The sequence below is a fragment of the Xiphophorus maculatus genome, chromosome 13 (assembly GCF_002775205.1).
Source record: "Xiphophorus maculatus strain JP 163 A chromosome 13, X_maculatus-5.0-male, whole genome shotgun sequence".
In the NCBI taxonomy this organism is placed as follows: domain Eukaryota; kingdom Metazoa; phylum Chordata; class Actinopteri; order Cyprinodontiformes; family Poeciliidae; genus Xiphophorus; species Xiphophorus maculatus.
Genome location: NC_036455.1, coordinates 5829048 through 5851591, shown reverse-complemented (window position 1 = coordinate 5851591; position 22544 = coordinate 5829048). Strand labels below are relative to the sequence as shown.

The following is a 22544-nucleotide window of genomic DNA, read 5'->3' as shown; positions in this document are numbered from 1 at the left end:
TGAAATCTCAAAAAGATTTATAGTTGAGCAGAGGATTTAACAGAGTGGTCAGACTCAGCCATAGTGAAGCACTGATGAGATTACACTGAATCCAGAAGTGGTTATTAGCTGTAAGTACGGTTTAGCCACAGTGAGTCGCACGTCCTTCAACTCAGAGTCCAATTATCTTCAAACTTCAGTCTGGAGGAAGGATAGTCTGATTAAATACGCCTAGGATTTTTCATTTAGCCTGCAGCTACATAAAACATATTTGATCTTTAGCTTAAATAAATCTGATTATAGATCATCGAGGTAGACAGAACTGTCTCTGCCGTCCAACCCTTCGTCCCTCGTTCTTCTTCTGTGGTTTCCAACACACTGATATTGCCAGAGTTCCCGTTTCTCATGTAAAGTGCGGTCTGTCCAGTTAGCAACCTGCAGGCCTCCGACCTTAGCGAGCGCGGGTCGGCGTGTTCAGCTGCGGACGGCCAGCATGGAGTTGATCTCCCAGATGAGGTTCCGCAGTTGGTCCATGACCTGCTTCAGCTGCTGGTTCTTCTGCTTCAGCTTCTGCAGGAAGTGCATCAAGAAGAAAACTGAGCAAACCATCAACATTTATAAACTTACACTGCAAAAGCACAAAGTCTTACAAAGTAGTCTGGTTTAGTTTCTAATACAAATACCTCAATACACTCGAAATACGACAAAACTAACTTAACAAGTAACTTTTCCCAAGATATCGGAGCTTATTTTAAGTCAATAATTATTTAGTGTTGATGGAAATGATCCAACTTCAGCGGAAGATTATTTCACAAAATGTCTTGTTCATAATTTGATCTTATGAAACATTAAGTCTGAAATTGAAAAAATATTTTTTGTTAACCAAAATAAATAAAAAATGGTGAAGAAAACCTATAACTGGAACTGTATCGTGTCGTTTATAAAACTAAAACATACTGAAATCATAATGCTCTTTATTTTTATGAATCTATGCATTAGCCTTTTGGATACATGTTATTTTTTTCCCTTACAAACATTTTGCAAAATGGCGACATGTTGGGAGTAACAACAAGAACTGAACGCATTTTTAAAACTGTTTCTCCTGTTGAACATTCACTACCAAATCATTGAATAAATTATCAAAATACTTTGACCTTTTTCAATTCTGTACCTTTTTAAAATCAACCACAGTAAGAAAAAACTTAAACTAAAATAACTATTTGAAACTAAACAAGATTTAACTAATTATAACTTTCAAAGACTCTAAAAACTAATTAAAACTGACTGAATTAGACTAACAAAATGCTTAAAAACTTTTAGTTTTTAAGTTTTAGATTAGAAAAGCTTTAGATTTCAACTTTCAAAACCTGGTATATAGTCAGTGCCTTGCAAAAGTATTCACTAAAACTACAGAAAACTAAACAATGTTTAGCTAATAACTAGCAAACACTAATGCTGTGTTCACACCAAACGCGTTTTGAGGCGCGTCAGATTTATATTCAAAGTCTACGCGGCTAGCGCGGCGCGTTTTGAGCGGCTAGCGCGGCGCGTTTTGAGCGGCTAGCGCGGCGCGTTTTGAGCGGCTAGCGCGGCGCGTTTTGAGCGTCTGACAGGTCCAACGCTGGAGTTCAAAAATCTGACCCCCGCAGGGTCAACTAGCATGTATGGTGCATTTTCCAACGTTATCTCAGAAACAAAACTACGGAGGATAAACTAATTTGCTCGCGTCCTTTAATTTACGACCAATCAAGTTGTGACTACAGTGACAAAAACAGAAAAAACTTTTCTTGGAAGAGGATCAGGGAGGAAGCTGGAATGTTAAGTTATAACTTTTACTATTTGAAAATATTTCTCCTCATTTGAGCTATCCAAATCCATGCAGCAAAAACGTTAAATGTTAAATAAATGTATTTATTTAGATGAAATATACAGGAGATGGTTGTAGAGTCTGAAGCCAAGGGGCTTTTTAGATGCCTGAAACACGTTCGGACTAAAACTGACTGAATTAGACAAACAAAAAGTCACAACACAATAAACTAAACCAGAATGAAAAACTACTATAACTCTGGTTAATACTTTGTACTGCACACCAAGATGGAGGATTGTTTGGATTGATTAATTAGTGAAGGGACTTGGGTTTTCCTTTGAGCTTAGTGACTCCTGGCTGAAGGTGAAACAGTAAACACCGTCCACAAAGACACTTTTAAACTTCAGGTATTCAGAACAACAAACCAAACCTTCCCACATAATCACTGAAAACGTAATCAGGATGACATCAGAGGGCCAAACGAGCTCACCTCCAGGCAGGGCTTTGTCCCCCGGCTGTCTCTGAATGCTTTCCCGAGATCTGAGTCAACATCTGCTGTGGACCCAAAGCTTTTATGCACAACCTAATAATGGCTCCTTCACTGCCGCTGCAGCTGGAGACTCTGAACAATAAAATCAAACACAGCTGCCAAGCGCGGGCTGCATTAGAGGAAAAAAATAAAATACCTCGAAACGTTTGGAGGTTTGGGCAAATTTAGCAGCAGCACATATGAGAGAGGAAGAGGAGGAAGAGGAGGGAGCTCCTGTATCTGCAGTGCAGTGAAATCTATTAAGATTAAATCCATCTCGCTCTCTGTAACACTCCCTTAGCCATGACTAATTACCAGCCATTTTTGCGGCGCAGATAACACCTTGAGCAATCGATTTCACACGGCTCTGGTAATATCAGCTGTTTAGCTGATTGTCCTTGAAGATATTCCAGAGTTTGGAAAGCCTCCAGTCTCTTCCTCGGGGGGGATTTCTAAACGCTTCTCCAGCTTCTCCACTTCTCAGAGATGTTCGCTTTGATTCTGAGCGACTGCCGGCGCGTATTTTACAGGATTTGCCTCATTACTCCAACAAGTGAGACCTGAAAAACCCGATTTCTCTCCGATGCCCAGATAATGCCTCCTTGTGTTTTCAGAAGGTTTGTAAACAAAGAACAGTGTTTTAATTAGGGCTGGAACGATTAATCGGATTAATTGTGATTAATCGGTTACTGAAAGAATAATCAACTAATTTAGTAATCAATTAATCGTTAACTGTAGTGTACAGAACCACAAAAAAGCCATTTCTGAAAAAAAAAAAAAACAACTTAATTTAGAGCATTAATTAAACCAAAACTGTACAAAAATAAACACATTTTCCATTTAGGATAAAAAATAAAAACTTTGAATGTAAACCTGTTTTCTCTCTGGTAACGAGATAATGCCTCCTTTACTTTCAGTAAGTTTGTAAACAAAGATTAATGTAGTTTTTAATTAGTGCTGAACAATTAATCGAATAAATCGTGATTAATTGATTATTAAAATAATCGTCAACTAATTTAGTAATCGATTAATCCTTAACTAGCGTATATATACGCTAGTTATATATACACTAGTTAAGGCCATTCGCTGCATATTTAGAGCAGTAATTAAGCCACAACTGTACAAAAAATACATACATTTAAGATATATTATATATAAAAAAAACACCTTTGTAAATAAAATTAAAATTTCTCAAACGTCATAGTTTCACCCAGTTTATATTCATTAAAGATAAATTATAAAAAGGAAGTTAATTAGATTTTTATTTACATGTTTTATTTATAATACTATAGAAAAAAGGTTTCAAGTGGTTAAATGAAAACTTTGTACCATTTCATCCAATTAATAGAATAATAAATAGGTTAACCTTTTACTGAAATCATTTCTAGATGCAGCTCAATTTTTAATATCTGCAGCATCAACTTAATTTTATGTTTCTCTGAAAGGAGACATGAAGCAGCAGATTTTTTAGAGCAGCAGCCTCTTCATTATGAAGGCTGCCCGGCGTATCGTGACACATGAATAATTATCACAGAAATTATGCATCAAGCTGAGGGAAATGCAGATTTTATTCATAACCTTATAATTAGTGCAACTCTAATCCTTCACACCTAGATATCCTGCAGATATCCTGCAGGTTTCCTGCAGATATTCTGCAGATATTCTGCGTTCTCTGGTGTTCAGATACATTTGCAGCTCTGCTCAGACATGCAGTGACCAGTCAACAACTCCTGGATCTACCATCCGGTCTCTGAGGGCGGCCAGCAGACTGAAGACTGCAGAACCGCCTGCAGAGAGAGCAAAGCAGCACAGTGACCCGAGCTGGAATGTTAGCGGTGATTGGCGTGCTTACAGGCAGGTGCAGTCATGTGTGGAGGTAAGCATGTCTGCCTTCATGTGCTGGTTTGTGACTTATTCTGAGCTCCGACTGTTGCAATAAAGGAGAAACCGCAGAAACACACGGCAAGCGGTGAAGCACAGAGACGGATTCCCACCACAGGGACGGTCCGTTGTCCTCTCAGTTCACGGCCTTCAAAGTAAAAGCACCGGTGATGCAACGAGTTCAGCTACAACTAAAACTGAACGGCCTCAAATCAAAAACTGGATGAAGTATTTAAAACGTCATAAAGGTGGACACTTATCGTATCGTTTATCGTGATAAATTCTGATTGTTGTCACAACAAACTGTCTTTGTTCTCAGGATGGTGAATTTTACTATTTTTTCCACTATTTGTCCTAAGGATGCACGATATATCGCCACCAACATCGCTATCGTCCAATATTAGTAATTCTTTAACATATTGTATCGGCCCTGTAAATAAAACTGGGCCCATATGAACAACCAATATTTATGTTTGTTAGGTTTGAGACGCCAATGAAACATCCAGCTCTGGAAAAACATGATCGTTGTCACGACAACGATAAATCAGAATGCTTACGATAAATTATAAACAATACAATAAACGACCTTTATGACCTACAAAATACAGAAATAGATTAAGTTTTTTGCATGATTGTTTCTGCTGCTGATAAAAATTTGAAGATAATGTTGAAACATTAAGATTTTCTATCAAGTATAATTTGTAAAACATAATATAACTTCACAAGATACGCAGCATTAGGGCCACTAAGAAAATAAAAATAACAGGAATAATACATTTTTTGGTAATTTTTTACTTAATTCTGGTAATATTACAACTTCATTCTTGTAATTTAACTTTATTTTTTTCAGTTTTTATTTTTCTTACCACTCTGTGGTAACAAGACGCTCAACATTCCTCTTTATTTTGTGTTGAGATGTCACCACTTCATTCTTCTAATATTACTTTATTATCGCAATTTTAAAAAAACTCCTGATTTTAGAGTTGAACTTAATTAAAAGTCCAAATAAATAAAAGCTGTAAAACAAGATGGCCGCCCTGGGCGCACTGACATCACTGAATTATGGAAATAGTGTAACTATGTAGTATAAAAGGAAAAACTTTGAATTTTGCAATAATTAAATAGTCAAAGGCCAAAAACTCATTAATCAATAAAAATCGCTGTAAAACATTTGAACGTTTGAGTAAATTTTAACTTTTAGTTTGGACTCTGACTTTTTAAACAACAATCTTTAACATTTGGCTCATTTTTGTAAAGGATGCATTTATATTTTCATGTAAAAGTTATACATAAGAAACATGACAGTAGCTGTGTTTTGGATCCGTTTCCTGGATCCGTTTCCTGAGCAAAGAAAGCTCAGCTGCTGCAGCTGCGATTAGCGTTTTATCCCAGCAGCTCAGGTTCTGCATCTGTAAACTCACTAAGCTCCATGTTACAACCTAAAAACAAAAAACAGCACATATCTGATCCACGCTGAGCCTAATTACCATGATTTCTGGTAATATCAGGTTCACTGGGTCTGCTCATAAATTAACAGTCTAACTGAGTGTGACCCAAAAGACGGACAGACGACTGGACCAGGGCGAGATCTGCTTTGTAAACCGAGGGAAGCTGAAAGTAAACCCGGCGGGCGTTTTACAAAGCAAGCCGGGCAAATCCAGGATTACTTTGACTTTGCTGACCAGACAAAACCCAAATCCCTGAGGCACCAGGTAGCTCAGGCTGTGGAGGGAGAAACCCAAGAACAGAAACTGAAAGTTTGCTTGAGCCAAAAACAAACAAAAAATAAAAGAAACAAAAGGTAACTGGACAACTGTTGGGATTGTTTTTCTGCTAAATAAAAAATAGAGCAGTGAATGAATATATATTTTCCCAGAGAAAAGAGAAGAGTCACATTGTGAGTTTGTGAAGGAGAAGTTTAAAACTAGAGGGAAAACTTTATTGAAGAAGAGAGCATTAGACTCACTGTTATGAAGAGTCATTCAGTAAAAAATTACACTTTTAATGCAAAGTTACATTAAAAGAGTCTTCAGTCAGAGACTTCTTCAAGTTCACTGTAGTACAGACTGCTACAGGAGACCCTTCCTGCCAAAAGTCATCACTATAATAATATATACAAGAATTTAAATTAATATAAATTACAGCAACATTTAATTTTCCTTTGGGATCAATAAAGTATTTTTAACGACGGATGGATGGATGGATGATTGAGTGGATGGATGGATGGATGGATGGATGGATGGATGGATGGATGATTGATGGATGATGGATGGATGGATGGATGGATGGATGGATGGATGGATGATTGAGTGGATGGATGGATGGATGGATGGATGGATGGATGGATGGATGATTGAGTGGATGGATGGATGGATGATTGAGTGGATGGATGGATGATTGAGTGGATGGATGGATGGATGATTGAGTGGATGGATGGATGGATGGATGGATGGATGATTGAGTGGATGGATGGATGGATGGATGGATGGATGGATGGATGGATGGATGATTGAGTGGATGGATGGATGGATGGATGGATGGATGGATGATTGAGTGGATGGATGGATGGATGGATGGATGGATGGATGGATGATTGAGTGGATGGATGGATGGATGGATGGATGGATGGATGGATGGATGGATGGATGGATGGATGATTGAGTGGATGGATGGATGGATGGATGGATGGATGATTGAGTGGATGGATGGATGGATGATTGAGTGGATGGATGGATGGATGGATGGATGGATGATGAGTGGATGGATGATGATGGATGATGATTGGATGGATGGATGGATGGAGGATGGATGGATGGATGGATGGATGGATGGATGGATGATTGAGTGGATGGATGGATGGATGGATGGATGGATGGATGATTGAGTGGATGGATGGATGGATGGATGGATGGATGGATGATTGAGTGGATGGATGGATGGATGATTGAGTGGATGGATGGATGGATGATTGAGTGGATGGATGATTGAGTGGATGGATGATTGAGTGGATGGATGATTGAGTGGATGGATGGATGGATGGATGGATGGATGGATGGATGGATGGATGGATGGATGGATGGATGGATGGATGATTGAGTGGATGGATGATTGAGTGGATGGATGATTGAGTGGATGGATGGATGGATGGATGGATGGATGGATGGATGGATGGATGGATGATTGAGTGGATGGATGATTGAGTGGATGGATGATTGAGTGGATGGATGGATGGATGATTGAGGTGGATGGATGGATGATGAGTGGATGGTGATTGAGTGGATGGATGATTGAGTGGATGGATGATTGAGTGGATGGATGGATGGATGGATGGATGGATGGATGGATGGATGGATGGATGGATGGATGGATGATTGAGTGGATGGATGGGGATGGATGGATGGATGGATGGATGGATGGATGGATGGATGATTGAGTGGATGGATGATTGAGTGGATGGATGGATGGATGGATGGATGGATGGATGGATGGATGGATGGATGGATGGATGGATGGATGGATGGATGGATGGATGAATCTGAAACTCATCTCATGTTAAAACCTAAAACAAAGTTTTGTTTTCTTGTCTTCAAAATTTAGACTTTGATCTAAATTTTGTTGGATTTTATCATCTGAGCTCAGAGTGAAATCAGGAGTTTCTGTTCCGTCTCCGGAGCATTCCTGTGGTTTCCCTCCGCCTGATTCGGATCAAAGCGGCCGAGTGGAGGCGGGGAGAGAAAGAAAATGAATTTTTCATAGAAAGTACTGCATTAAGACTCCACTTCAGAGCCTCGGCTGCAGCTCTCGCTCTGGATCTCTGCTTGTGGTGTCGGTTCAGATTTGGGCTCAGGCCACCAGAAGACGCTCTCTGACCTGAATCAATTAGTCACCAACGCATTCACACGCCGTCGGCCCACTGGCCCGTCATAAAAACCAGTAAACACAGTCAAATGTTGGCCATTAAAAAGCCGCCCCTCATCAGGCTTATTGAGCTTGATAACCACAATCTTTACATTAATTAATTCTGCTGTAATGTCTTCACATTAAAGCCGATTGGAGAGGTTGTTCTGATCCATTACACGTTACAGAAAATCAAAGTAATCTTGTTATAATATCATTATATGAAGACATTTATCTTCTTTCCAGCCGGTTTCATTACCGATTAAAAGGACGACTGGCGCTCTGAGAACATGGAGAGCTTTGCTTTTTGATGAAGGTGTTTGAGATAATGGCGAGAATGAGACTCCTTCCTTTAAAATACGAACGGACGCTCACAGAAACACGGCGCAGAGAGAGGAAGGAGGAAAAGCCTTCAGTCAGGATTCCCCGGCTAATCCGCGCCGTCGCTGGCAACTCAAATCGCAGCTTTGACTCAGACAGATCTGGCTGGGAATTACAAGTGTAAGTGTCTGTGAGCGAGGAGCCGGGATTAGAGAGGAGAGCGGAGATATTCTCACCACTAAAGCTGCTCTTATTAATGGAAATCTTTACCTAGAACGCATAAAAACATGACAAATTAACTTCTACGTAAACAAAAAAGAAGATAATTGATTTTTTTAACTATCATTACATCTAATCTGGTTCCCTTTACACTGCAAAAACAAAATCTTACCAAGTAATTTTGGTTTAGATTCTAGTGCCAATATAGTACACTTGAAATAAGACAAACCAACTTAAAAGTAACTTTTCAGCAAGATATGCTGGCTTGTTTTAAGTAAATAAATCCTTGATACTGATGGAAAAGTGCTTGTTGCTTTGGCAGATAAATTAACTTATAACATGGGAAAGATGTGAAATAATCTACCAATGGAGCAAGTATTTGTTCATCAATATTAAGGAATTATTCACTTAAAACAAGACAACATCTTGCTAAAAAATTACTTTAAGTTAGTCTTATTTCAGAAACTAGAAACTAGACCAAAAATACTTGGTAAGATTTTGTGTTTTTGCAGTGCAGGATTTGAACAAGATGACAAGTTTTTTAAAAAGCATGTTAAAAACAAATTTGTTTATGACATGGAGCAGGTGGTAGATGACCAGGACGGACGATGATTTATTTGTTTTAGTAAACACCATGTTGGATGTTTTTGTTTAGAACTGAACATTAAATCATAATTTAAAGTTTTCTTTCAAGTGTCATGTATGCAAATTCTGTTGGATCATGAGTTTTTACCGTCTTTATGTATATTTTCAAAGACGCTGAAGCTCATAAAAAGTCACAAGGATGTCGGGATTGAGGAAAAAGAAATTAGCTGATAGACGATTCTTACTGCTGAATATCAATTAACTCTCCTTTAATCTCAATGTCGTTTTAATTATTTGGCGTGAGGGAAGAGAAGCAGGAGAGAGGACCAAATGGAGACAAATGATTCGCAAGAGAAGAAGAAGAAGAAATCATTCACCTAATCTTTGATCCAGTATTAAATGTTCTTTACAAAATAAAAGTTTGTTGATCTCTAAGAGGGCAAACTTACGTTGTTACGCCTTTGACATTAAATTACGTAAAAACGGCTTCAAACCAACAACATTATCATTTATTGCAATAACTCCTGGGGAAATTTATCATCCAGAAAAATGTGTTTTTGTGGCAGGTCTACTGTTCCACTCAAAACTATCCTCTACAAAAACAAATAAAAAATCATAAATGCAAACCAAATATCCAAACTGGCTAAATAAAGTACAATAAAGTCAAAGTGGTTTATAATAAACTTGACAAAAACATACAAATCAACTTGAGTTAAGGAGAAAGGTGCTTAATTTCCAGAAGAAAGCAGAAAGCCATTAAATTACTCAGGGATGTGAATGTCCTCCAGGAAAAGAAACTCCCTATTAGGAAGAAGAAGAATTAGGACAACAAAAACTCAAGAGGTTTATATTTTAATGGCTGTCGGCAGAAAGAAGCTGTCACACTCCAACCTTAATGATTACTCTAATTTCTGCTCATAAAGTTGCCAAGTTGACAGCAATAAAATCTAGACTGCATTTTCTAATATTAATTTAAAGTCTTTACTTTGTATAATTTATTACACACAAAGAAAAAAAACCCAATAATAATCATAGTATTCAAAACTCTGCTACAAAACTCTGCAGTCCTTAATAAAAACCAAGTAAATCAGCTTCTTAGGGGTGACAGAGCAGAGGAGCTGGATGAAACCCTGATGAAGACCAAAGCTGTGTGACTAATTAGGTTTAATAGGAAGCACAGATGATCGCTTCACTCATAATATTAATCATCATCAACAGAAGGTGATCCGAAAAGTTTGATTTTACTCCTGAGATCCATCAGACAACAGAAACACGTTTAATCGACACAAAAATGGGTGAAAAAGTAGTTTTTGGTAGAGAGAGAAACACAAAGACAGAGAGAGAGAGACAGAGATAAAGAGAGAGACAGAGAGAGAGATAGACAGTGATAGTAATAGAGGGATATAGAGACAGACAGAATGGGAGAAAGAAAGAGAGACAGACAGAAATAGAGGGAAAGAGACAGGCGCAGTAAGACAGAGAAAGAGAGAGATGGATAGAGAGAAACAGTGAGCTATAATTATGTGTGTGTGTGTGCGTGTGCGTGTGTGTGTGTGTGTGTGTGTGTGTGTGCGTGTGTGTGTGTGTGTGTGTGTGTGTAGAACTTGGGGGTAAAAAACAGAAAACTTGATTCAAAGTATTAAAATGTCAAATAAGGAAAGATAAGATACATTTTTGAAACTGGACAATAAATTAAGGATAATTTTTATTATTCTGTTCTGGTGAAGAAAAATAATTTGTTCCTTAAAAACAGGGTGAAACATACGGAGAGCGATCTGCAACACTGGCCTGTTACAGATCTAATATCATCAAACTCCAATCATAATTACATGCAGATGCACCAAACAACCAAATCCTTCTTCATTGGTTATGACAAAAAAAAAACTTTAGTCAGACTTTTACTGCTGCTCATTAAATGCATGGAAACTGAGTTCAGTAATTTTATAGGAATTATTTAATAAACTAAATATACAGTAAAATAAATGGGGGAAAAAAGCAAGTTTTTCTCTGAGGGAACTTGTAAAAAGCACGAGTTGGGGGCGATAAGCTGCTTGCAGCTCCCTGCCCACCTGGGGAACCCTCTGATGCTAAATTGGTCCAAGTTTACCATCTGACAGTCTCTCCACAGGGAGGCAGGCCAAGCAGCTTTAATTTGCCTGACATCAGTTTAAAAAAAAAAAAAAAAAAGCCTTAATTGACTTTGTAAACTTTATGGCTTTTCCTCGAGAGGAGGCTTTAAGAGGCAGATTGTTGAGTGTTTGGCGCTGGCTTTCCCAGGGGAATTAAGTCTTTAAAGGGGTTCTGAAAGCAGATAAAAGCCTTCGCTCCCAGCAGTGGCAGAAATACAATAATCATGTTGTCATCCTTGCATGCACCTACCAATGGGGTTCTTTCAATACGTCTTCGCTATTGAGGTGGAGAGCTTGCAGCGTCAGCAGACTGTTGCAGAATGGCTGCCATCGATTTGGTATCCGAGGCCCGTCGCCCTCACGCCTCCTCCTAAGCACTTGCATCCTTGCCAGGTAGCGCCATTGATTGGGCTTTCCTCTAAAATTTGCTTCCCACTGATAATAAATGAGAATCTGGGAGGTAGGAGTGTGGTCGCTTTAAAACAGCGTCCACTGGCGCCCTCTTATGGCCGGTCAGGTACTGCATGTAAATGACCGTCTATTTGCCGTGACGTCAGCTAAAATTTCAACACACAGAAGTGAGAGCTGTGTTTTATTATTATGACTTAGCCTTTTTATGACTCAACTTGCTTGTTTATTTAATTTAAAATTATTTAATCGGCAAATAAAAACAGTAGATAAACACAATTGATATAAATTGGTGGATTATTTTTATGTACTTCTTGCATGTTATTGTTTACGTCTGGAAATTTTGTGCGTGCGCAAAATGCTGGAAGGCAAAAAGACGATTCTTTTACTTGCTATCCGTGGCCGCGCTGCCGCGGTAGAAAGACTCAGTTAAATAAATGAAACCTAGAGATGCAGGTAGGATTAATTAAGTGCGCCACAGCAAAGGGGGGAAAAATAACGCAGAAAAACCAAAAACGACTCAAAACCACGTTTTCCCCCCTCGATCTCTGTCGGCTACGTTACACGAAGACTCGTCGCCATAGCAACTGATAACACCATTTTATGTTTCAGGATTAGACACCAAAAAACACTCAAACATTTCCCACATAAAGAGAGGAACATTCAGTGGGTTACAGTTTTATGTTTTTAGGCTTGATGTTTGTGGTTGATTAGCTACCGTTGCTATTAGCTAATCTAACACTGCAGTGGTTAATTAGCTACCGTTGCTATTAGCTAATCTAACACTGCAGTGGTTAATTAGCTACCGTTGCTATTAGCTAATCTAACACTGCAGTGGTTAATTAGCTACTGTTGCTATTAGCTAATTAACACTGCGGTGGTTAATTAGCTACCGTTGCTATTAGCTAATCCAACACTGCGGTGGTTAATTAGCTACCGTTGCTATTAGCTAATCTAACACTGCGGTGGTTGATTAGCTACCATTGCTATTAGCTAATCTAACACTGCAGTGGTTGATTAGCTACCATTGCTATTAGCTAATCTAACACTGCAGTGGTTAATTAGCTACCGTTGCTATTAGCTAATCTAACACTGCGGTGGTTGATTAGCTAATTTAAACACCTGCTCTACAGATATGTCAGAGTTGGTATGAGGGTCGCCTTGTTTTATTTTCGTTTTTTAACTGAACCATAACATCAAATTCCACATCACATCTACATGTTATGGATGTCAAAGTCAAGCTAGCATAACTGAACTACTTCCCTCTTCCTCGCTATTGTTTTTTTTACTACCAAAACTACATAACAAGGTCAGGAAAAAAGATTTAATTGACGATTAGTTGCAGCACCGTGTCCCTTTTTCTTTTATACATCAGGTGCACATTTAAGACTTTGCACATTATATTAATAACTCTTACCATCTAAAACCAATGCTAGTCATTGTCAGCCAGCAGCTTTCTGAACTAAAACAGGGAAATTTTCCAAAACGTAAATCTCTGAAAGCCATTAATCGATAAAATGGGTAAAACAATTATATTAAGTTGGTATTTCAATCCTGCAGTTCCAATCATCATGACAAACATGCTAAAATACAGTGCATTGAAACCTCTATATCTACAAACTGTGCTGTGCAAAAAGCCATTTCACGAGCCAGAAGTTCGTCTTTATCAGGAGGTTATTTGGGCTTTTCTGAATAGTCTTTGTAAAGCCACATTTACTCTGACCAATGAATGATTTAGCCATAAAAAAAGCTCCTAAACTCAGATAAACCAACAACACATAATGGCAACCTAGCAAAAAACTCACGTTAAATTGGATCTGTAGGGACTTAGTCAGCCTGTCACAAAAACACAATTTGTTGTCATTCCTATATCTGACTATGAAAACCAACAACAAAAAACAGTTTGACAGAAAATAAAATTTTAGCACAAAGAGGAGTATAAAAAGCTCTTAAATTACAAACTAGGAATAGTGATTGATTAGCTGGAAGGTGAGTGTAAACAGCTGACGTCTTTTGCCCCCCACTTTCCTTAGTTTTTAAACGAACTCTGGATAATCTAGTGCTATAATCAGGTACGTTGTGTTGGAAAAGTATTTACACCCACAAACTTAGCATGCATTTTAATGGACTATATGTGACAGACCGACACAAAGTAACGCAGATTGTGAATTGGATGGATGTGGGCAAAATGGACTTAAAGTCTTATCAAGATATTTTGTAAAATGTGATAAAAACTGTGACGATAAAAACTATTACTGTTTTCTTAGGTAAATGTATTTCTGTGACGACAAGGCACAGGAATAAACGAAAACAAAAAATGCTACTGAAAAACATTCCCATTAGTAATACGTTTATTTAGGACACAATTCACAATCACTAAACTGCACAAAGTAACTCCATTTGATGATTTTTTAAAATTAATTAATATTTATTGGTGCTTCGTAACAAACATTTGAGAAACTAGTAAAACTAAAAATCCCAATAATGGTTTGAGGGCAAACAATAAATCAGAATTCTTATGCTAAGATGATTAACGATATGATAAAGGCTCAACTATACGCTAATACCATTAAACCTACTGCAAACCTTTAAAAAAAATAAAAATAAGGTGTCCACTCCATAAATCTATCTTTAAAAACATAATTCATACCTTCTAGTTTGCTCTACTGTAAAACCTTTATGATGAAAACTGACCAAATTAAGTATTAAAATAAAAGTCTGCTTTATTGTTGGCACATTATGTATATAAAATGATTAGAATATAACTTTTGCAGTCATTTTAAAGAGAAAAAAAGACGTGTTTTTTTGCATGTAGTCGCTTACGTGTGTGCATATTTTGCACACAAACTTGTGTGAACAAGCCTGCATGTTAGCACTGAGATCTCGAAGCTGCCATTTGCAGGGTGATATCCTGCCGAGTCAATTTCAGACCAGGCAGGATGTCGTCCTTTCATCTCCATCAGATGTTTGTCAGGAGCTTATATCATCTAAGGTCACACGTCTCCTCTCACACTCAAAGCAAACATCAGATTTAGAGGCTTTTTAATGGGCAGCAGAGGGCTGTCAGGTTAAAAAGGACCTTTGATCTAAATGTTTTTCAAAAACCGACAACAGTTCTTCAAACGTCAAAAGCATCTCGTCGTTCAGTTGTGCGTTTAATTGGCACAATCGCTCACTCACTTTAAACCGGCTCTCCTGTGGCACGTCTCCAGTCAAGTAATATAGGTTCTAATTACCGCTATCGTCTTAAGAGTGGAGCTAGCAAAGCATGCAGATTTGTAGAAAGATAAAAGAGAGGTAATTCCAATGTAATGCTTCCCCTACACCTGTAGGAGGTTAATGCAGAAAGGAGCAGAGAGAGGAGGCCTGTTAGCCGAGTCTCACCCTGATGGAAACTAAACTGACTCTTCACACACCAAGCAGGTTTTCATGTTCTGATGTTAAGATTCCCAGCAGCAAACGAACGGGGAAAAAAAGAAAGAAAAGCAGCTTTTTGTTCACAGAGTGAAGAGAAGAATGGAGGTAAAGAGAGGATTCCAGAACGGCTTTTAGGAAACATAATCCAAGGAGAGCCAGAAATAATGAGAATATTATGAATATTAATGCTTTAACAAGGGGGAGGGGGGGTGGATGGATGGATGGATGGATGGATGGATGGATGGATGGATGGATGGATGGATGGATGGATGGATGGATGGATGGAGAAAAGAGCGAGCAACATTTAGGCGGATGGATGGATGGATGAAGGAACTGATGAGCGGATATCTGTGCGGAAGAGGAACAGATGAATGAGCGGAAGGATGGATGGATGGATGAGTGTAAAGATGGATGGATGGATGGATGGATGGTTGGATGGATAAGTGGCATTAAATTGTGTAATCTAAAAATGAAAATCCAATTTCTACCCAAAGCAGATTTATTAAACCACTAAACAATCTTTATCTAAATTTCAAGAAATTTTCCAACCTTCAAATAAAAACATTTAAGTATTTTCCCACCAGAATAACGTCTGTAAAGACACAAATATCTGAGAGCACAGAGCTCTCCATCCCTCAGTTGTTTATTTTACATTAACAGTCCAATGACCAGGACAACAGTAGCTGTAATAACCAGCTGAGAACTGCCCTCAACATTAAATCCAACAAAACGCTACAAAATCTCTTACTCCCAAAAGAAAAAACAGCCACCACTGTTTTTCCAAGAGCTTTGAAGCTCTGGTGCCCCTTTGACCCCTGAAAACAATTAAAAAGCTCCTGGCATACAAAGAGCCCTAATGGGCCGCATATGTGTCTGCTAATAAGACAGAGGTTCAGGCGCCTGCTGTGCATGGCCTGCTAATGCTGGACACTGACCGGAGAGGTGGAGGATGGGAGAGAAGTGATAAAAAAGGAAGAGAGGCAGGGAGAAATCAGGAGAGGAGCAGAGCAGCAGGGGCGACGTCTGCAGGACGGGGAAGAAGAAAAGCTCAGAGTTTAAAGGTGAACACATCCTTCCAGACTCAAGAGCTCAAAGTTCTCAGATTATTTATGAAGTATAACATAAAACTTCACTAATAAAATAATCCAGCTTCAGCTCATCTGTTTTCTCAAACCTCCAGTCAGTCAGTGGCAAATGGCTGCTCTATCTGAGACAGGTTCTGGTTCTGGTTCCTGTTAAAGGACAATTTTTCCTCTACACTGTAGCTACATGCATGATCAGTATGACAGATTACTGTAATTGGACTGCAGAACACCTGTAAAGATTGGTCGATTGGACGGCAGAACTCCCATAACGGTTGGAGGATTGGACTGCACAACTCCCTGCACAACTCCCGTAAAGATTCGTCGATTGGACTGCAGAACTCCTGTAACAGTTGGTCGATTGGACGGCAGAACTCCCGTAAAGATTGGTCGATTGGACGGCAGAACTCCCATAACGGTTGGAGGATTGGACTGCACAACTCCCGTAAAGATTGGTCGATTGGACGGCAGAACTCCCGTAAAGATGGGAGGATTGGACTGCACAACTCCAGTAAAGATTGGTCGATTGGACGGCAGAACTCCTGTAACGGTTGGTCGATTGGACTGCAGAACTCCTGTAACGGTTGGTCGATTGGACTGCAGAACTCCTGTAACGGTTGGAGGATTGGACTGCAGAACTCCTGTAACGGTTGGTCGATTGGACTGCAGAACTCCTGTAACGGTTGGAGGATTGGACTGCAGAACTCCTGCCTGTTTCTAGAGCAAACTCACCACCGAGGTTCATTATTCACAAACATCCAGCTCGCCCAAAGACAGACGGATGAGTGAACCGTTTGAATTTATAAACAACCTCTTACTTTTAATTTCTCCTGTTTCCTCATTTGAATAAAGGAGGACAGGCTCGGTAATTAACAAGGCATTAAAAAAAGAAAGGCAGTGTGCAATGAGAGACGAGGAGGAGGAGGAGGAGGAGGAGGAGGATGAGGAGGGTGATGAGGGCGCACGGGAGACAGCAGTAAGAGCGGGAGAGATAGTAACTAAAAGAGGGAAGAGAGGAGCTGTGTAGAATTAATAACAGGCGAGATCTCTCCAAGGCCCCCTTAATGGGCTGTGACAGGAATTTATTCACACTTAGGCTGGTATTAAATCAAACGCCAGGCGAGTGGCAGTGGCAGGCAGCGGCGCAGGGTGGGGAGGCAGGTGCAGAGGTTTCTGCCGCGCCGCCACAGACCCCCTGCAGGGCGGAAGGTTTTCACCGCAAAAACACAAAACCTTACCAACTATTTCTGGTCTAGTTTCTAGTGCAAACATCTTGAAATGGGACAAAAACTAACTTTGAAGAAACTTTTTAGCAAGAAATAGGAGCTTTTTAAAGTAAGAAATTCCTTAGTATTGATGAAAAAGTGCAAATTGCAAGTGAAATAATCTGCCAGTGGGGATTTATAGTATCGTTTATCCTGATTAATTTGTTATAAGAATTTTGATTTATTGTTGTCAACTGAGATAACGGTAAAGTTAAATAAGTTCACTTCTTCCTACTCTCTTTCAAAAAGACAAGTGGTAAATTATTTAGTTCTTGGTTATGTACGGACATGTTTTCTCTGTCCTACTGATTGGTTTCCTGTTTTTAAAAACCTGTTTAAATAAATAAATCAAATCGATATAAATTCCAGTTAAGAGTAGAAACCCTCCTAAACTCTCCGTAGTGTCGAGATTATTTTAGTGATGTATTATTTTATCAATTATTCTGACGATTAATTGGATTAAAAAATTGGCACAATGTACAGATTTTTATTAAACAATATTAGAAATACATTAAAAAGATGCAATAATAATAATAATTCAACTTAAATAAGAAAATAAACATTTTATTAACAATAATAACAGTATTCCTTTAGTGAATTTGAACCCTGTGAAGTTAAAAATAAGCCACTTCAAGTATTTTTGGTAAAACAGATTTACAAAGTGTTTTAAATCTTAAATGCAAAATGTGTATATATTTGGTACAGTTTTGACTTAATTACTGCTATGAATGTTTTCCTTTTTTTCAGCAAATTACCTTTCTTGACCCTATATACTTCAGTTGATGATTAATTACTAAATTAGTTGACGATTATTTTAATAATCTGATTAATCGTTTCAGCCTTAGACCAAATTGTACGTCCTAATATTTTCTCCACTTCTTGTTCAATGATAGCATCAATAAATAATAAATATTAAGTGGAGATTAGTGGTACAAATCACAGTTTATTAAAATAAACTCCTAAAGAAGTTTCTTTTAATGGATGTTTTTCAAAAGCAGTATTTGTGTTTTGCTTAAAAAGCAGTAATATATAGTTCTTATCGCCAATTTTGCCATTATCACAATAGTACCATAAAATATTGTGATAAAACTTTAAGTTCATGTTGGATTTGGTATGTATTTGGTTTGATTTGGTGTTTTTGCGGTGTTATCCGAGACCCTTGGGAAAGATGGAAAGATGGAGAGACAGAAGGAATGCAAGAGGAGGACAAACGATGAGTGATGTGCCAGTGACAAGACAGGCTGTCCCACGTCCCAGATGGAATGATTATCAAGCAGTCCAGAGAGCCTCTATGAATCATCCTTCCTCCATTCTGCAAAATGCACAATCAGTCAGCCGGCCAGCCAATCAGTCAGTCAGGCAGGCAGAAAGGAAGCTGACAAAAAAACACAGAGCTCGGTCCAAATTGACACTCTAATGAAAAAAGAAATCCTGCAGGCTAATTTATTTGTTCGTATTCGCAGTTGTCCTTCATTATTTGGCGTGTGACCAGTCATGTTGGGCTGTAATTTTTGGTCACTTGGGTGCCACTGGATTTGTTTTCGGTGTTATTGGAGCAGAAACACAGATGATGGGTGGGACTTTGAATTTATATGCACAATCACATCCAGCGACACCAGAGGTTTGGGCTGCAGAAACGGAGCGACTGCAACACATTAGGCACCAGAGGTTTACGGCTAATGAATCCAAAATACTTGCTCACATGCCCAGATGAACTTTACCCTGTTAGTTACAGCACTAGTACTTTATTAGTTGATTAACCACAATTAATAGTTCACAAAATGTATATATGTTTTGAACAGTTTGGGCTTAATTACTGCTCTGAATATGTTGCTGTTTCGGCAAATTGCCTGAATCTTTATACTGGTGTCTTGATTAACCGATTAAATTACTTGACAATTATTTCAATAATTGATTAATCACGATTAATCATTGCAACCATAATGCAAAAGCAAACTTTTGAATACATGAACCCAAATAACATACACATACAGAACACATAAAGCATAAAAAATGGAGGTAGTTACAGTGGAGACTACACACACAAGTCGATTAAAATAGATACAACCACAAAGCTTCCCTGTAAGGACTCTGTGCAGAGTGATGAAAAGTGATGCCTCGCCCTTCCATCCTTCCCAACTCCGGGCAAATTGCGTCACCATCCATCAGCCCGACTCTGACAAACAGCAATTACCCCAATCGACAGATAACGAGAGCAAGGCTATCATTCACAGCCAGGATGCCTCATAAAGCAGTCAGACATTACCATGCAGAAGTCATTTATCTGGCCCTCCTCCAGCCGCCTCTTTGCTACTACCTCTTCACCTGATGGCACTGATATTTAAGACTGAGACCTGTTCACACATCCAGCTCCAGGGGAATCCCAGCCACCCAGAGCAACAGGAATGGGATGAAATTGAGAATGTGTGGATCAATGAGAGCCTTAAGGGGGGAAAAGGGAATTTTTGCCTGAAATGTTTACTTTTTCCACAAATTTCAGAGCTTAAGATCCAGATAACATTAAGCACAAACTCTGTACAAACCCATCTTTGTTCTGAATCAGCCACAAATCTCTTCACAGTACGATGATAATGCTTCAGTTTTCGTTAAATATCTAATGTTTTCATACCCTGTCATACTGCACTACACTGTCTGATGACTTTAGTCAGCAGAGATCCTTTCTCTTTCCCATATTGCTTGAAACCTGTGGCCTGCTTAATAATGTGGAACATCCTTCTTAAGTATATTTCCTTTAATTGAGCTCACCAGACAAGCTAATCAATCCAGCTCTCTGAAATTAATTATAGTGATTCAAAGAGCCCTGACACACAATACCATCTATAAATTTAATAGCACAACAAAAAACATCATCTTTATGACACTTTAATCCAATTTGCATATTAATTTGGAACACGGTGTAAAGCTGGAAATATTAAACTGAAATTCTTATTAAAAAAGATTACCATGATAAATGACACGATACAATAAATGCTAGGTTTTTTATTCTTTGGAATGGGTCCCAAGTACTCACAGATTTTAGCAATTCATAAATACCAGAGTCCCTTAGTTTTAATTATTTTTTAAGTGATGGTTTGATGCACCATACTTGATTCTTGACACCTCTCATCATGGTGTAAAAAGGTAACAAGAACGTTGTCTTTTCTCCATTTATTTCAATCAGAACAAAGCATACAAAGCCCCATCGTCAGACTCAGATTGGTATTTTCTTGACAACCTGTTACTCTGCATTTCACTCCTTCCTCTGATGATACATCTGTTCATTATGTGCAGCAGCAAGTGGATCTAAATTTTGACAGAAGTCCATTTTTTCTCCCATCAAATAAAATCTACTGTCAGTATTTCTGAGGCAATATTTGAAGCTGAACCAGCCTGACATATCAGCTGGAGAGTTGGCAGCGTGCTTGGACTTATCTTTTCACTTGTGCGTCAATCTCTTCACTCTGTCAGCCGTCTGCTGCAGAACGCATCCAACTCCCCCTGCTTGCGCCGGCTGAATTTCATCAGTTTACAGTTTTTCCTTTAGGAGACGCTATCTGAAAGACGGCAAGCAAACGCTGACAATCTGCAGTCGTCTTCAGATTCATCGGTTTATACCCTCATCAATCATTTCCCTTCACTTCAAACGGGCTGATCCTCTGCTGCTGTTTTATGTGGTTTTCTTCATCTCAAATGCAACACATGGATGTTTTCTTTTGACTTCTTTCCCTCTCAGTGTTTCCTTTGTCCTTTACCCTTCACTTCACATATCAACCCCCACTGACAACATTGCTATCTGTTTGGTCATTCATCCATCTTCAAACACTTTTCCCACATGAACAGTCCATTTCTCTCCTTTGTGCAAACAGGATGCTTTCCTTTCACGCTTCCCTTTCTCCCCCCTCAGTCGCAAATATTTTATTCTCTGCTCCATCTGGTAAGATTTCTCGGGCATTTACTCCTCTTCCTACCCTTCCTTCTCTCTCGCTCTGCCTTATTTTGTTTTACATTTTATCTCCTCGCCCTGAAACGGAGCCATCCTATCAGGCTGAAGCGACTGCAGCAGATGCAGCCAGGCCGCAAACATCTGCTTCCCATGTCCCGCCGCAGCTCTACTCTGCTGATCAGACTAACCGCTGATACTCCCTAAAGCTCGCTGTCGTCCCTGCTGTCGTGCAGCTGGCCGGCCCGGGAACAATCACAGCTGAAAATGCGGTAAACATGCCAAGCGTACAGTGAATATCTAAAAGCCGATGTCAGAGAAACCTGTTTCTAATTAACTTAGCTTTTTTTTCAGTTCAGAAAATAAAGGTTACAAGGTTTCAAAAACAAAAACTGGCCATCTTGATTAGATAAAAGATGGTTAAGAGGAAAAAAGGTCCATCACTGTTGCAGTGATTTAGCCAGTTTAACATGACACCGTCTTGGATAGAAAACTGCACCGCTTTTCCCTCCCCCACTTGTTGCTATCTGCTGGAAAAATGAAAAGACTCGGATAGGGCTGCATCTAACAATTATTCTGACAATTCAGATTTAAAAAAATCTCACATTCTGCATATTTTTTCTTTAACCACTTAAGCCTTTTTACACAATATTAGAAATTTAACACAAGATGCAAATAAATGGTCAAAAATCCTTTTAAAAATAAAATAAACATTTCATTGCATTTCTTTAGCTTATGCTTATCATAAGCAGTTAGCAACTGAATCTTTTGCGTCCGTATACTCGAGTTTATTGATTACTAAAATGGACGATTATTTCAATAATCAATTCATCATGATTAATCCAATTGATGGTTTTAGCCCTGGACTACATCCTGTGGAAATTAAAGGAAAGCCACCCATCACCTTATTAGCATACAGTTTTAAAATTCAAGCTGAGATCAAGATATCATTGAATAAAATTTATAATATTGCTAATAGACAGGATCTTCTTAGATTTAAATGGTAATAAAGTAGATTTGTTGCAGTTTTTCTATGTGGTTTGGTTCAATATCTATAGAAACTCAACAGAATGAGAACAATAAAG

At 38.7% G+C, this 22544-nt stretch overlaps 1 protein-coding gene across 2 annotated transcripts in view; it reads right to left on the bottom strand.

Moving 5' to 3' along the window:
* The window catches only part of med30 (mediator complex subunit 30), a 50324-nt gene continuing 27780 nt past the window's right edge, over positions 1-22544 (bottom strand). For both annotated transcript variants that reach the window (XM_005796413.3, XM_023344439.1), the window contains exon 5: positions 1-549. In XM_005796413.3, the coding sequence (XP_005796470.1) occupies positions 454-549 (96 nt within the window). In that variant the 3' untranslated portion in view covers positions 1-453. The remainder of the gene's footprint in view (positions 550-22544) is intronic.